Genomic DNA, 16278 nt, shown 5'->3' with positions numbered 1-16278 from the left:
TCGGACAAGAATGCTGAACAGCAGAGTCAGAACGAGTAGGAACAATATTAGTGGTTTCCTCTTCAAGTAACTGTTGAGGGAAAACCTGAGGCTCAGACTGCAAAGGCTGAATAAAAGACGAAGCAGAAGGAAGGCGCATGGGTGGAGGAGGCTGACTCCTAGCATGAGTGGTAGAACCCAAGGGTTGCGCCTGCTGAGCGGTTGGCGGAAGCGGAGTAGTAAGTTCCTGTTCCTGTGGTGTGAGCGGAGCGCGATGAGGTAGAGGCTGCGCAGAACAAGGTAAATGTCTCGCAAGCTGAGGCTCCTGAGGCGCAAGGCTAAGGTGTTGTGGTGCTTGCCTTGTCAAGGGTTGAGCTCGCTGCAGCGAGAGCTGAGGAGACTGACTCATGGACGGGAGAGGTTGTTGTACCTCAACCGAGTGTTGCATCACTGGTGGAGCAGCAAGTGGAGGCGGAGGAAGAGAGGTATAATCCTCCTGATCCCATTGTAAAGGTTGCCTTAAGGAAGGCGGAGGCTGAACACCACTGGGAACAGCAAACTCAGAACGTGGCTCAACATCGTACGCCTGGCAGGTGGTACTGCGATCAAGCGGAGCGAGCGCAGGCGGAGCGAGCGCAGGCGGAGGGAGTGTAGGCGGAGGCGGAGGCGCAACACTCTCAGCCCGACACTCACGCATCAAGTCCGAAAGCTGTGCTTGCATGGACTGTAGTAGAGTCCACTTGGGGTCGGCAGAAACTACAGTAGGCTGAGGTAAAGCCTTAACAGTCGAGCTCTGTTGTGGCAGAACCTTACTCCTCTTGGGCGGAGTGCAGTCGACTGATGACTGCGGCGAGTCAGAGCTGAGCCAATGACTGCAACCTGGCTGAGCACTCGCGGACTGGACTCTGCGTTTAAGTGGTCTCGAGACCTGAGTCCAACGTTTCTTCCCTGACAGTTGATCAGCGGACGAGAAAAAGACGGGCTCAATCGTCTGCAGGTGGGAGTGACGGTCTTTGGAAGACACGCCCGCAACCACCGAGGATACTTCTGTGCGCCGAACAAGGCCTGCCGAACCCTTATGCCCTTCGACATTGCTTCTCCCCTGGGCTTGGGAGCTTGCAAGAGGTCCCGGACTGGGAGGACGACTGGCTCGCACAGAAGTATCCTCACGCACCACACTGACACTGGCACTAGCACTTGGCACTGCACTGACACTAGCACTCGTCACAGCACTGGCACTAATTCCACCCACTGCACTCTTGACCTTAAGCTCCTTGACTTCGGCCATAAGAGACTTATGATCACTTACCACTGACTCTACTTTATCGCCTAAGGCCTGAATAGCACGCAAAACAACAGACATATCAGGCGGAGGGCAAATAGTAGGTTCGGGGGTAGCCACTACAGGGGTAGGAAAAGGTAGGGGATCATGAGGTGAGGAAAAAAGTGAAGAGTGAGAAGAACTCCTCCTAACTCTACCTCTCTCTAACTTAGTTGAATATTTCAAAAGACGGACAAATTCAAGTTCCGAAAGTCCGGCGCATTCCTCACATCGATTTTCTAACTGACAGGGCCTGTCCCTACAGTCAGAACAAGCGGTGTGAGGATCTACCGAGGCCTTCGGAATACGCCTATTGCAAGACCTACATCGTCTATGGGAGGGGGCTTGCGAAATGTCAGACATCTTGAATCCAAAGAGTTAGCCAAAGGGGGTTCCAAAATCAAGCAAAAAATCGTTAACCGTTAATCAGGACTATATAAAAGCTATCTAGCTAATATAAGAAGGTTTCCAGTAAAGCGACAGCCGAAATCTGAGAGAATACTTCACCAATTAGCCGTGAAAATACTCGAAGATCATAAGCGTATCCCAGAACGTCTTGCCGGAAGCACGACAGAGGAAAAATTGAGGAGGTGTCAACAAGAAGTACTATAGTACCTGGCCACAGGTGGCGCTGGTAAGTACACCCCCTTCTAGTATTGTGATAGCTGGCGTATCCCTCCATAGAATTCTGTCGGGCAACGGAGTTGACAGCTACATGATTATCGGGTAAGTTTAATATTGAAAACTTAAATGTTCAGTGAGAAAACGTTTACAAGTAAATGCTTTGCTACAGACATTGCACTTGTATGGCTTCTCTCCCATGTGAATTCTTAAATGTTCAGTGAGAGATTGTTTCAGAGTAAATGCTTTGCTACAGACATTGCATTTGTACGGCTTCTCTCCCGTGTGAATTCTTAAATGTGAAGCGAGATGTGTTTTTGTAATAAATGCTTTGCTGGAGACATCGCACTTGTATGGCTTCTCTCCTGTGTGAATTCTTAAATGGTCAATGAGATATGCTTCTCTTGTAAATGTTTTGCTACAGACATTGCATTTGTATGGCTTCTCTCCCGTGTGAATTCTTAAATGTGAAGCGCGATGTGCTTTTGTAAAAAATGCTTTGCTACAGACATCGCACTTGTATGGCTTCTCTCCTGTGTGAATTCTTAAATGTGAAGCGCGATGTGCTCTTGTAATAAATGCTTTGCTACAGACATCGCACTTGTATGGCTTCTCTCCTGTGTGAATTCTTAAATGGTCAATGATATATGCTTCTCTTGTAAATGTTTTGCTACACACATTGCATTTGTATTTCTCTCCCGTGTGAATTCTTACATGTTTAGTGAGATTTGATTTTGTAGTAAATGTTTTGCTGCAGACATTACATTTGTATTTCTCTCCCATGTGAATTCTTAAATGTGCAGTAAGATGGGCTTCTATAGTATAAGCTTTGCAACAGACATTGCATTTGTATGGCTTCTCTCCCGTGTGAATTCTTAAATGTGCAGTGACATTATCTTTTCTAGTAAAAGCTTTGCTACAGACATTACATTTGTATGGCTGCTCTCCCGTGTGAATTCTTAAATGTTCAGTGAGACGTTCTTTTCTATTGAATGTTTTGCTACAGACATTACATTTGTATGGCTTCTCTTCCATATGAATTCCTAAATGTCTTGTGAAAAGATTTTTCGTAGTAAATGCTTTGCTACAGACATTACATTTGTATGGCTTCTCTCCCGTGTGAATTCTTAAATGTCTAGTGAAATTTGGTTTTGTAGTAAATGCTTTGCTACAGACTTTACATGTGTATGGCTTCTCTCCCGTGTGAATTCTTAAATGCACTGCAAGATTATGTTTATTAAAAAATGTTTTCCCACATTCACTGCATGTGCATCGCTTTCTAGCTAGAGCACTGGCATTACCATTACCAAAGATCCTTTTTTTTATCTGCTTCTCATTTATTTGATTCACCTCTTCATTCAGAACATCTTTCTGTAATAATTCTCTTCCACTGATTACACATTAAAATCTCCCTTTTTCTTTTCCTTTATTCTCTTTCACAGCTGTCCCTAAGTAAGTGTCTACACTTTCCTCATCATCGACATCCCCTTTACAACTTAATGAACCGTTTTCACTCAATGATGCATCGTACTCGTCGGAATTTTTCGAGTAGCTTTCGCTAAAATCGAATATTTCTGGCTCTACTTTGACTTCCATTTTTGGATCCAAGAAAAGAGAGCCATCATTAGAGAGAGCAACACTGCCAGACGTATCATTATTTTCTGGATCGACTGCAAGTGAAAGTGGATCTTCAATTTCACTTTTCATTGAACATTCAAAAGGTGGTTCAGAATTCATTATCCTATCCCTATCACAAGATGAAACACCCCTTAATATTATTTTCAATAGACTTCAAAGAGGAAATTAAGACTAAACTTCCTATTCTGAGACATCATACTGTACAACAAAAACTTCCAACATGACCCTTTCTTTTCCAGTCTTACGTCTCTGGCATATACCTTCAGTAGCTTACAAGCTTTAGCGGCAAGAGGCGGATGATTCCTTCCTTTGGGATGAAGTCTGAAATAATAAAAAAACTACAATCCGTTGGAGAAGAGGAAAACTCAATAAAAATAATGGAGTTTTCTAAAAAATAAAATAAATTTATAAAGTACTGTAATTTGCATTTTTCCTAGACATACAAACCACAGACATTGATCTGTGTTCTATCTATTCTTGTTACACATTTCAGGCATCTAAAAATCTCATATCCTCTGTAGATTCTATAATCCACAGCATCTCCTGTGACATAGTTGGTTTTATTCTTTAAATAGTTTTCCCCTTGCTCTTCAAAAAGACAAAGAGTTTCATCCATCGTCTTATTTCCTTTACTGTACTTCCTCTCCAGTCACCATCAAAATTGTCTTGCTAATACTGCTATGCACCTCTGAGCCTTCCTCCGGAATTATGAACAGCAAAAGGCTTTATAGTAATCTTGCACAGACAGGAACATTTACCACAAACTCTTTCATATCTCTCCCTCTGCCTTTGCTTTGGTTCTACTGTTATGGCAAATTAACATTAATAAAATAAGTTTTTTCTTTCTGGTTGCCTTTGTGTTGTCCAGTACCTTCTCAACACTATCAGATACCCTCCATCCCTGTGAAGATGGACCAGGAATTCTGCAATTTAAGGCTGAGAGGGTCTGGAAGAAGAATGACGTTTCATCTGGCACCAGGGCAAAAAAAAAAAACTGCCCATTTGACTTGATAAACTCGTATAAACTATAGCATCACATGGCTTACAGTAACTAGATGAAAAGCCTTCTTACCTCGAGAACCTCCTGACAAGCTCCAAGCATGAAGATGAAGCATGTGGAGCCCCTGATGAAAACGATGAAAGTGAGGCTGTTCGTGTAAATCTGATCTCTCTAGCAATCAGACAGAGAAAGGCTCCACTAACCCCTTGAAAAGGTCTGGGAACCAGTCCTTCCGAGGCCAGAAGGGAGCGATGAGGGCCAAGGAAAGACGACTGGTTTCTCTTGCCTTGATAAAACGGCCAGATCAGAGAGAGGGAGGAGGTGTACACCTGAAGACTTCCTTATCTTGTAAGTGGGCCTCTGTCCTCATGTACTGGGGATACTTGAACGAAGTGAAGATGACTTGGTAACAAAAGTTCATTCCTATGACATGGAATAATTGAAAAACAATTCAAGACTGAAAAATTATTTGAAAAAAAGCCTTCCACTAATTGGGCACCTCTATATCAATACAAAACACAAGTACCTGGTTTTTTTCTAGGACATCCACACACCCAAAAATAAGAAATAAAATATAATGTTCCAATTTCAAAATACAGTCCCATTAGGTTTATGATGTAAATTTCTTAGCAATTAACACCAAGAAAGAGCCTTTTCGGTCAAGGTCAAAGTATTCAAACAAAGTTCCCAGCTTGTGACATAAGAAAGTTCCAAGCTTGTTGCCGTCTGCTGCCCTGGAGGAGGACACTGCCGTCTGCTGCCCTGGAGGAGGACACTGCCATCTGCTGGCCTGGAAGGGGATACTGCCGTCTGCTGCCCTGGAGGGGGACACCGCCGTCTGCTGGCCTGGAGGGGGACACTGCCGTCTACTACCCTGGAGGGGGACACTGCCGTCTGCTGCCCTGGAGGGGGACAGTGCCGACTGCTGCCCTGGAGGGGGACACTGCCGTCTGCTGCCCTGGCGGGGGACAATGCCATCTGCTGCCCTGGAAGGGGACACTGCCATCTGCTGTCCCGATGAGTACTCTTGAGTGCGCCTCTGCCCATTCTTGTAGAATGGCACTACCTGTACAGGAACTGTTGAGAGCAACTACCACCGGCTAGACTGGTGTTTAGCACTGTCGTCTGCTGGCCTGGAGAGTGGAACTAAATGCTGCTGAAGAGAGAGGGGAACTGCCTCAGCTACTGACTGTAGCTACTGGAGCCATTTCTGGCCTACTGGCTTTGGCCGGGTTACCCAAGACCTGCTCCCCTAGTCCACTGGCTGCAGTCTCTGGCAGACTAAAGAGGTTAGTTGCCGGAACAGTCGAGGAAGCAAAAGGTCCACCTCAAGCAGGAGACTCCCAGAAGCCTGGTAAAGGTGGGAGTAATGGTGAGAACCCTGGTACATTTCTTTGGGAAATCCTCAGTTCTTACCAGGATTTCCAAGGTCCCTAACCAAACATCTAGCCACAAAGTAGCCTGTACAGGGAGAAGAGTTGGATGAGGCATGTCTAAGATCTCAGAATAGCTCCTCTGCTGCAGATAGGAGGTGGGAGAAGCTTGGTGGTAGAGCTGGAACATTGGGAGGAGGAGAGCTCAGAGAGCTGTAGGGTGATCGTAGCCATGGCACCCTTCACGCCCTGAGACCAAGGCAAGGTTGCACTGATTTCTGAGGACTTCTAGGTGCAAAAGACACCGTGTCTTTGCTCTCTCGGTTGGTAAACCCATTGAGAACCCTGATATGAGTCAGAACCTGACAGAATGCATGTTCCGACTCTTTCTGCTCTCCTTCCGACGTTGGACTTGAACTTGCAGCGAAGTCTCCTTCTTCCACCCCCAAAAGCTCTTCTCCGGGTGGGTCGCCCACATCCCTCAAGTGACAGGCAGCATCTGTAGGCTTAGAGGTTCTTGAAGAGGACTTAGGAAGAGTCTTGTAGTTTTACGGTTCCTTTCATGGAAGGAGGTAGGGTTCAAGCATCGAAAGCCGTATTGTCATGTCCCTCCTGACTTCCATCAGTGGTGGAGAACTCTCTGTGTGAGGGGAAACTTCCTCCGAAGGTGGAAGAGAGGAAGCCCCTCCCTGGCATTACTCCCTCGGCAGAGGTGAGGTAGGAGAGTGTCAGGTGGAAGATGCAGGAGCAGACCTTGATAGCCTAACAGGAGTCAGCTTTACCCTAGGGGAAGTAACCACATCTGAGACCTTCTTCTTCTTCAGGGGAGAAGAGGCTCTGGTTCCTTACAGTAGGTCTGCTGTAGCTTTAAAATGCTCCGAAGAGCTGGCAGACAGAGCAGGCTTGAAGGCTTGCACCCCTGCTCTGACCACTGCTGACTGAATGACGCACTGTCAGACATATCCTCTGAAGGCCCTGAAGGGAAAGGGACCGACAGTTCCCTGAGAGGAGTCGCTGCTGTTGATGGATCCACCTTCGAGGAAGGCAGCTTCGGGATCCTAAACCCTTCTGTGAAGACCCCTCCACCTTTCCATGGCGGTTGCACTGTAATGCGTTTGCAGGGAGGAGAATGATGTGATGGTGAGCTGTCTACTCGATGTTCCTTAAAACCTAGGAGCCTGTGAAACCTGCTCATGGCCATGGCACAAGTGGGACAGTGATAGCTAGCGCATTGGGGAGCGCTGGTGGGCCAGAGCGCGCACAGGAGAGCAATAGCGTGCAGTAAGACGCTGAGCAGGATGATGCTGGTGCGGTTTCCAGAAAACACGCAGTACGACGCCACGCAGAAGGATGCTGGTGTGCGCAGGTGAGAACTGGCCAGCTGGAGAGCGCCAATGAGCCAGAGGGTGCTGGTGAGCTGAAGAGAGTTTTGGCACAGGAGAGCGCTGTTGCGCAGTGGACCAGTGGCGCTTGGGAGTGGGGTGACGTACAAGAGACCGCTTTCGTGCAGGAGAGCATTGGTGAGCCTGATACCGAGGCTGCGCATGAGAGCACTGATGTCTCAGGGAGCGCTATTCCTCAGGGGAGCGCTAACGAGCTTGAGCTAGAGAGCGGAGTTGCACTGCGAGTGCTGGCGAGCAGGCAAACACTACTCTTTGGTAGGGCAGGGCTGTGCTGGAGAGGGTTGGCAATCGGTAGATCGCTGGTGCATTGGAGAGGGCTGAGAATGAGGAGAAGGCTAGCGGTCAGGGGAACGTCAATGTGCAGGCTGTCGCTGACGTGCTGTTGGAGAGCACTGGTGCACTGCAGGGAGCTGGCAACCTGGAGAGTGTTGGCGCTCAGCTGAACACTTAGGTAGAACATCCGAGGATGTACAGGAGATGGGAACAGTGACGGCAGGTCATGAGGTTGGCTGGAATGTCGAACTGGAACAGGGATGTGCCCTTTGGAAGGGGAACATCCACCAATGGCAATTGCGAACAATACGCAGGAGAGTCTAGGGCCGAAGTCCGAGGACTATCCGCAGCGTCGTCAGGAGAAGGACCAGGAACAGGCGAAGGTCGAGGGCCAAAACACCACTGAAGTGGCAGCTCCTCTGTGGACGACGGCTGTGAAGATGAGGCCGAAGAGCCTTTTCAATGATGGTGAAGGGCAACCTTTAAGTCAAACCGGAAGGAGAGCCCTGCGATGTGGGATCAGCAAGCTGACCTTGAGCAGTAGTCCTCCGAAGAGGAGTCTCTATGTGAGAATCAGAGGGGAAGAACCACTCACAGGAGACAGACAATGGACTTAGTTTCCCCCTCGATGGATGCACAGAACAGGGGAAACGAAGTCGTCAGCAACAGCAGGAGAGTCTAGAGAGTCAGGGGCGTCGACAGTGGCCACAGAAGACACCTCTGACACTACAACATCGACAAGAATTAGTGGATCTACATCCGAAGTCAACAACGGCTGCAAACTCGCAATGCGGAAGATAAATTGCAGCAAGAAGTCCTTGAAGGGCGGACTCGGGAGCCGCAGGGACGACCACACCTGTAACACAGAACCCATAGACAAGGCTTTACCAGGGGGGAGAGGCGGGGCCACTTCGCTAGGGGAAGCAACACCATCTCTCAAGCACAAGGGTTGGAAAAAATTAAAGTCTTCACTAGTGCTCGACGGTCACTCAGAAGAGGCCGAACAAGTAGGAGCTTCGGAGGAAGGTCGGGATGCAGAAGAAGAGATTTTGTGTTTTTTTCCCTTCACACAAAGGAACCTTCGAAAGAGAAATATCCCACTTTGACTACTTCCGCCCTCGCCAAAATCTTTCCCACTGGGAGGCAGACACTCATTACACTAATTACCACAATCACACCGTTGACCTCTGCAGGTGGGAGAAAGGGTGTGACAGTCAGTGCCCATGGCCGACATGAAGGTCCGGCAGGGTTAGCTTTCACGTCCAGGGCAAGTATGCATGGTCACACAAGACAACACAAACACACACTATTAAAGACAAAGCACAAACAAAAAGCATTAATGACATTCCAAAATATAACTTGGTGAGGATGAAAAACAGCAACAACGTTTACCATCCGAGCCAGAAGCAAAGTAAAGCTACCCCCCCAGGCCCGCTAACTAGCGGAATGGCAAGTTAAACCTCACTAAATCTTAATGGCTCGTCATTTCAGCTTCACTGAAAGTAATACCCCTAACTGGTGGTTTAGGTAATTATCCCTCACTAAAAGTCTTATGGCTCATCTTCCAGCCTCGCCGAAAGTAATATCCCTATAAACAGCGAAGGTATAGACAGAGCAAATATTTCTTGAAAGTTACATAAAAGTAAAATTTTGCTTTTAATCCTTCAATCTTCTACTTTTCATATTCAAACACTGACAACTAACTTGACACGAAATTAGACCCAAATGATTGTACTTAGTACAGTTAACATTAGGGTGAGCTATGAGTCTAAACAAATTGGATTTCCAAAAACAAACCATGACAGCCTCTGGAAATGATTACTGATCTATACCACTAATACAATCAATATACTGTAAACTTAATTAACAACATCACTTATTCAATTTTGTAAACTCACATTAATACTGAAATCTGTAGAATTTATTCTTAAATAAATTGGGTTATGGATTTTACCCACAAGACCCAGCCCTGGGACTTGGAATATTACTCAGCAAAATATCTTTAAATCTTAACTTCATTCTTGTGAAACCTGAAAACAGTACTGTACTAAGAATGCTGTAAAATCATTTGATGAGAAACTCTCTCTCCAGAGAGACCAATGCAGACTGAAATGTCTGAGAAGAGCAATTGTGGAAATGAAAGAGAAACCAAATATTTAGATATTTTAATCAAGATTCTCCTCTCAAGGACAATCCAATGGAAAATTATAAAACCTAAACTAGTAACTAAGACCATAAAAGAGATCACATCAAGAAAATCACATAAATCTTAAAAAATAATGATACTTTTCTACCTTATTACTATACTTATATTAAAACCCCCAAAACGAAGCTATCTCCGTACCATAGTACTTTGTAAATAATTGCATGGCTTCATATTCCAATATGAGCAGACTGGCTTTTAATTCTTCCTTCCAACTAACTTTCATAACTTTACTACAGTATAAGAAGCAGGTAGAATTATCCAGTATTACTTTCAAAAAGACACAAGGTCACCAACATTGTTTCAAAAGGCTTAATGATGTATATTATTCTGCAACAGAATCAGCGGATATTTCAAAGTTCAAACTTGATACAAATGCTTTTCTGTTGACGATGTTTCATTTCCTGGTTTTGATAATGCTCATTTATTCAACATTGTTATCTATTTTCAAATAATCTCATTTTCCATTTCTCTTATGTAGTTTATTCTTTACATTCCTATTTCTTCACTGCACCAGACAGTCAACTATTTGGTCCCTTGGGCTAGTGGCAATTTGCTTTTGCACCTTGTCTTCTAATAGTAACAATTATGCTAATATGACAAATTTGGAAATAATTTGTATTTTTCCTAACTATACAAACCTGGAGCTCTTTACAGCAGAGACGCATTTTGACAACAGCTGGAATTAGCTGTAAAACTTTTAGCTACTTAGCGAAGGGAGAGCAAGAGTTGGACCAACCACTCTGCTCACACCAGCACTTGTAAATGAAACTCATTGTGCAATTGCGGCAGAACTTCCTGGGGGAAGGTGATGGCAGGACCAGTATGTGTTAAGAGCTCCAGAATTGTATACACAGGGAAAATGCAAATTTCTTCCAAATTTGTCATTTATTCCTGCACTACATACAAACCCTCACCATATTTACAGTGGAGACTCACCGTTAGGTGAGTGTAAGTCCAAAAAACTAACTGGCTGGTGCCTGACCTGAGGTGTTACTCTGTGCTTCACATGAGCTGTTTGGAGGCATCATGTCACCTCGCCGACTCTGAGAGCTAACGGTCTGGGCAATCGTGCGAAGGAGTAAGAACTCTCACATCTATAATCTTTGCTGTTTTTTCTTCTTTATTCCAGATCACAATATCAGATTTTATAGCATCTCCTTCTATAATGATTCTTGAAACTTTGAGACCAAAAAGCTTTACCACAGTCCTTTCACTTGACTGGTTTCCCTTCCATGTGAGTTCTTCATAAATTTTTATCGAGTCTTTCTTTTATATCAAATGTTTTGCCACATTCATGACATTGCAATAGATCTCTCATGTGATTTCTTATGTTTAGTGAGATAGTTTTTCAAAGTAAAGAATTCGCTATTTGTATGGCCTCTCTCCCGTGTGAATTCTTAAATGTTTATTGAGAGATGGGTTCCAAGTAAATGCTTTGCTACAGACATTGCATTTGTATGGCCTCTCTCCCGTGTGAATTCTTAAATGTGCAGCGAGTCTTAGTTTTGTAACAAATGTTTTGCTACAGACATTGCATTTGTAGGGCCTTTCTCCTGTGTGAATTCTTAAATGTGCAGTGAGATTATGTTTTGCAGTAAATGTTTTGCCACAGACATCGCAATTGTATGGCTTTTCTCCCGTGTGAATTCTTAAATGTTCAGTGAGATGTTGTTTTGTAGTAAATCTTCTGCTACAGACATCGCACTTGTATGGTTTCTCTCCAGTGTGAACTCTTGAATGTTCAGCGAGATGTGTTTTTGTAGTAAATGTTTTGCAACAGACATCGCACTTGTATGGCTTCTCTCCTGTGTGAACTCTTGAATGTACAGTGAGATATGATTTTGTATTAAATGTTTTGCTACAGACATCGCACTTGTATGGCTTCTCTCCCGTGTGAATTCTTAAATGCTCAGTGAGTTTTGTTTTTCTAGTAAATGTTTTGCTACAGACATCGCACATGTATGGCTTCTCTCCTGTGTGAACTCTTGAATGTTCAGCGAGATTTGTTTTTGTAGTAAATGTTTTGCAACAGACATCGCACTTGTATGGCTTCTCTCCTGTGTGAACTCTTGAATGTACAGTGAGATATGATTTTGTATTAAATGTTTTGCTACAGACATCGCACTTGTATGGCTTCTCTCCCGTGTGAATTCTTAAATGCTCAGTGAGATTTGTTTTTCCAGTAAATGTTTTGCTACAGACATCGCACTTGTATGGCTTCTCTCCTGTGTGAACTCTTGAATGTACAGCGAGACTTTGTTTCAGGGTAAATGTTTTGCTACAGACATTACATTTGTATGGGTTCTCTCCTGTGTGAATTGTTGAATGTACAGCGAAACTGTATCTCGAAGAAAATGTTTTGCTACAGATATCGCACTTGTATGGCTTCTCTCCAGTGTGAACTCTTGAATGTTCAGCGAGATGTGTTTTTGTAGTAAATGTTTTGCAACAGACATCGCACTTGTATGGTTTCTCTCCAGTGTGAACTCTTGAATGTTCAGCGAGATGTGTTTTTCTAGTAAATGTTTTGCAACAGACATCGCACTTGTATGGCTTCTCTCCTGTGTGAACTCTTGAATGTTTAGTGAGATATGATTTTGTATTAAATGTTTTGCTACAGACATCGCACTTGTATGGCTTCACTCCCGTGTGAATTCTTAAATGTCTAGTGAGATTTGTTTTTATAGTAAATGTTTTGCTACAGACATCGCACTTGTATGGCTTCTCTCCTGTGTGAACTCTTGAATGTACAGCGAGACTTTGTTTCAGGGTAAATGTTTTGCTACAGACATCGCACTTGTATGGCTTCTCTCCCGTGTGAATTCTTAAATGCACTGTAAGATTAAATTCATTAGAAAAAGTTTTCCCACAGTCACTGCATGTGCATCGCTTTCTAGCTAGAGCATTGGAGTTAACATTACCAAAGATCCTTTTTTTCATATGCTTTTCATTTATTTGATTTATCTCTTTTTTCAAAACATCTTTTTGTAATAATTCTCTTCCACTGATCACACATGAAAGTCTTCCCTTTTCTTTTCCTTTATCCTCTTTCACAGCTGTCCCTAAGTAGGTGTCTACACTTTCCTCATCATTGACATCCCCTTTACAACTTAATGAACCGTTTTCACTCACTGATGCATAGTACTCGTACAAATTTTTCAAGTTGCTTTCGCTAGAATCAAATATTTCTGGCTCTACTTTGACTTCCACTTTTGGATAAAAGAAAAGAGCGCCATCATTAAAGACAGCAACACTGCCAGACGTATCATTATTTTCTGGATCGACTGCAAGTGAAAGTGGATCTTCAATTTCACTTTTCATTGGAAATTCAAAAGGTGGTTCAGAATTCATCATCCTCTCCCTATCACAAGATGAAACAACCATGAGTATTATTTTCAATATACTTCAAAGAGGAAATTAAGACTAAACTTCCTATTCTCAGACATCATACTGTACAACAAAAACTTCCAACATGACCCTTTCTTTTCCAGTCTTACGTCTCTTGCATATACCTTCAGTAGCTTACAAGCTTTGGCAGCAAGAGGTGGATGATTCCTTCCTTTTGGGATGAAAAGTCTGGAATAATAGAAAACTATAATCAGCTGGAGAAGAGCACAATGAAAATAAGACAAAATTAGAAGTAATTTGTATTTTTCCTAACATAGAAACCTTTAATTATTTAAAGGGGATCATCTTTCGGCAAAGCTGGAAGACTAGCTATTAGGACTTTAATGCAAGGTGGCAACCACCCACCCACTAGGTAGTGGGAGGGTCGAAGGGGTATCCGGGATAACCGGGTACCCCCACTCACACATCAGTGATATGTCACCATTTTTCATTGCAGGAAGTTCTTACGGGGGACAAGTGATGGAGGGACAATTTGTATGATTAGCTTAAGATATGACAAATTCGTAGATAATTTGTATTTTTCATAACGATACAAAAATTAGCTATTCATTTAGGGGCATTAATTTCTGTGAAGCTGAAATAAAAGGCCATTAAAATCTACCGAGGGGTTAACTACTCATAACGCTAGTTAGTGGGGGGGTGGGGGGGAGCTTGCTACCGCTCACACTCACACACCGGTGATTTAGCTCACTTTGTTTGGAGGTAGGACTTCAAGGGGTATAGAGCTGGCAGGCAAGTTTGTATAAATAGCTTAGGTATTAGGAAGGGTGGAGGTCCCTGCCAATCTAGCTTTTGGCTTCACCCCGGGGGCTCCTTATCTGCATATGTTAGTACTCAAAGTAAGGAGTCCTTGCGCCTTGTTAAAACCTTGCTAGTTCCACAGCCTATGCAGGCTTGTGTGTTAAGATATTCAGAAGTTTGACTGTCTAGGTAAAGTTATCAAGAGTCTTTTTGTAGGAGAAAACTTTTGTAACCAAGACTTTCCCAATACCACTTCGCCAGGGTATGGGGACGCAACAGTATTTGCTTAATGCTAGGTACACAATGGAGCATGGTTTAGCTGCAGTGGTTTGAGGTCAGCTTACGCAGAGAATCCAGGATGCTGCTTTCTCCACGAGAGGGTAGGATGAAGAAAAGAATAAGAGCCAGTCAAATCTTTTCATTCACGCAGACTAAATCCGGGTAACAGTGCCCTCAACCTTCTGCTACTTGTCCAATAAAGAGCCTGAGGTATACAACCAGCTGTTGTGCAGCCACCACACGACCGATAGAGATCATATCGAGTTCCTGTGGGTTACGTCTTGCAGGGGAAAGGTTGTGAAAGTCACTTGGAGCATTCACATCCTTTCTTGTGAAACCTGCATCACAGAGTAATCTGCTAAGGACCAGGGGCATAGCTACGCCCCTGACATCGTGAGTTGTCATGTTGAGATGATGTTTTGGTGATCCTCCTTTAGTCTCTACCAGTGCTGATGACAAGAGAAGGGACCCGGGTGAGCTGTTGCCGTTCTCTTAAGGTAGTCTCATACCTTCCCCTGGGTACAGTAACGGATGATCTGGATCGTCCGTTATCGAGTGGAGACTCGTGTAGGATCTGTCACCTCTGGAAACTGTGTCCGGCGACATACTCGGGGACGAATCTAAAGATTGCCTTTCGCCCTTCTCATTAATGGGCGATGTCGAAAGAGAGACCATGAAGTTCCTTAACTCGTATGGCTGCTGTCAGAGTGTGTAGGAACATTGTTTTCTTAAACCAGGTGAAAATTTGTTGCCTGGTGAAGTGGAACATAAGGAGGTCTCTTTCGAGACCGGAGAATTTGAACCAGGTTCCGAGAGGAAGGTCTATATTCCAACTGGAGAAAGGAAAGTTGTAAGTCCGTATGAGTTAGGGAAGGTCTAGCGATGAGAGGATGTCCTTCCTTTTAGTTTGTAGGTGAAGGATCAAGGTTGAGAGATCATCTTTACCTGTTGAAACTGAAAAGGGGGTCTTTTCCTCTGGCATATACTCGAGGATTCCGCTATTGCTGGAATAAAGGTATCAAATGGAGAGAGACACTTTCACATGACACCAACCACACTAGACGCTATACTGCCTGGTAAGACTGATGCTGAGGAATTCCTCAGATATCTAGACAACTTTTTCGCAACTTATTGCGAAAAGCCTCTATGGGAGAGGAGGTACAGGGTAGTCTCCAGGGGCACAATCATAGCAAAGCTATAGCTTGTGGTAGGTGTCAAAGTGGGTTGTCTGTGATGTGGAGAGGGTTCTCTTGGAGACTCTATCAGGAGCTGCAAAAGGTTTGGAAACCGTTCTGTGTAATGCCATAGCGGAACTATGAGAGTCCTTGAGAGGCTGACCGATGTTCTAGCCTTCATGAGTGCCCTTCTCCAGACAAAACAGAGATAAGACGTAAACATAATTGTTGTACCCACCGTTGTTGGACTGTTTTGTGCCACAGAGCCTTGGGGTCTAGGGCTGGGGAGCAACGACAGCCTGAGGTTCAGGAGTGTTGCAAACAGATCCCTAGTTGGAGGACACCGTAAAGTCGTGACTTTATTGGCTAAAGGTGATCCAAAGACCATTCGGTATACCTTATCTGAGATGCCGTGCACAGATTGTTGGTGAGTACATTCCTCTCGTCTGGAATGAAGTGGGCTGATAGTGGCACCAAACGGACTTTGGCCAATCTTAGTGTTTATACTGTTAGATGGGAAGAGGCTACGAGCAAGTTCCTTCTTGCTTGCCGATGTGAGCCTCCATGTGGTGTGTGGTGTTGTCGTCCATCACATCACTGAGTGGTCTGTTAGGAACCGATGAGGCTGCTGAAGGACCGGAAAGTTAACCTTCATCTCTTCAGAGATTTAAGTGAAGGTACTTTCGGACTCTGTCCAGAGGGCTGAGGTCGTGTGGTGCAGCACTTTGGTCCCTCCTCTCTTCTTTTGATGTGTTCTAAGCACAGCATCAAGTCCGAGGGGTGGGGAAGGATGAGAAGGTTATACCACTCTGTAGATTCTCAACTGACACCCATCCCTTGAGGTTTATCCAAACTTCTGGT

General features: G+C 44.4%; 3 protein-coding genes across 3 annotated transcripts in view; all 3 read right to left on the bottom strand.

The window, feature by feature from the left end:
- LOC137637607 (zinc finger protein 721-like) overlaps positions 1 to 16278 on the bottom strand; it is a 313366-nt gene that overhangs the window by 265717 nt on the left and 31371 nt on the right.
- On the bottom strand, positions 2033 to 3658 carry LOC137637600 (zinc finger protein 665-like). Its single transcript, XM_068369748.1, has 2 exons — positions 3453 to 3658; positions 2033 to 3311 (listed from the first exon to the last, which is right to left on the bottom strand). Exons 1-2 carry the CDS (start codon positions 3656 to 3658, stop codon positions 2033 to 2035), a joined length of 1485 nt encoding a protein of 494 aa, XP_068225849.1.
- On the bottom strand, positions 10865 to 13198 carry LOC137637599 (zinc finger protein 665-like). Its single transcript, XM_068369747.1, has 4 exons — positions 12922 to 13198; positions 11940 to 12648; positions 11429 to 11630; positions 10865 to 11080 (listed from the first exon to the last, which is right to left on the bottom strand). Exons 1-4 carry the CDS (start codon positions 13196 to 13198, stop codon positions 10865 to 10867), a joined length of 1404 nt encoding a protein of 467 aa, XP_068225848.1.

Source organism: Palaemon carinicauda, unplaced genomic scaffold, assembly GCF_036898095.1.
Source record: "Palaemon carinicauda isolate YSFRI2023 unplaced genomic scaffold, ASM3689809v2 scaffold88, whole genome shotgun sequence".
NCBI lineage: Eukaryota > Metazoa > Arthropoda > Malacostraca > Decapoda > Palaemonidae > Palaemon > Palaemon carinicauda.
This window is presented reverse-complemented; position numbering and strand designations above follow the sequence as displayed.

What these genes read in the sequence shown, in the direction of transcription:
- LOC137637599 (XM_068369747.1), bottom strand. Translation starts at nt 13,198, where the DNA reads ATGGTTGTTTCATCTTGTGATAGGGAGAGGATGATGAATTCTGAACCA. An exon ending in ACGGGAGAGAAGCCATACAA is followed by an intron (nt 11,631 to 11,939) that starts GTGCGATGTCTG and finishes TGTACATTCAAG; the next exon opens with AGTTCACACAGGAGAGAAGC. An exon ending in AAAAGCCATACAATTGCGAT is followed by an intron (nt 11,081 to 11,428) that starts GTCTGTGGCAAA and finishes TTGATATAAAAG; the next exon opens with AAAGACTCGATAAAAATTTA.
- LOC137637600 (XM_068369748.1), bottom strand. Translation starts at nt 3,658, where the DNA reads ATGAATTCTGAACCACCTTTTGAATGTTCAATGAAAAGTGAAATTGAA. An exon ending in TACTCGAAAAATTCCGACGA is followed by an intron (nt 3,312 to 3,452) that starts GTACGATGCATC and finishes ATGTGTAATCAG; the next exon opens with TGGAAGAGAATTATTACAGA.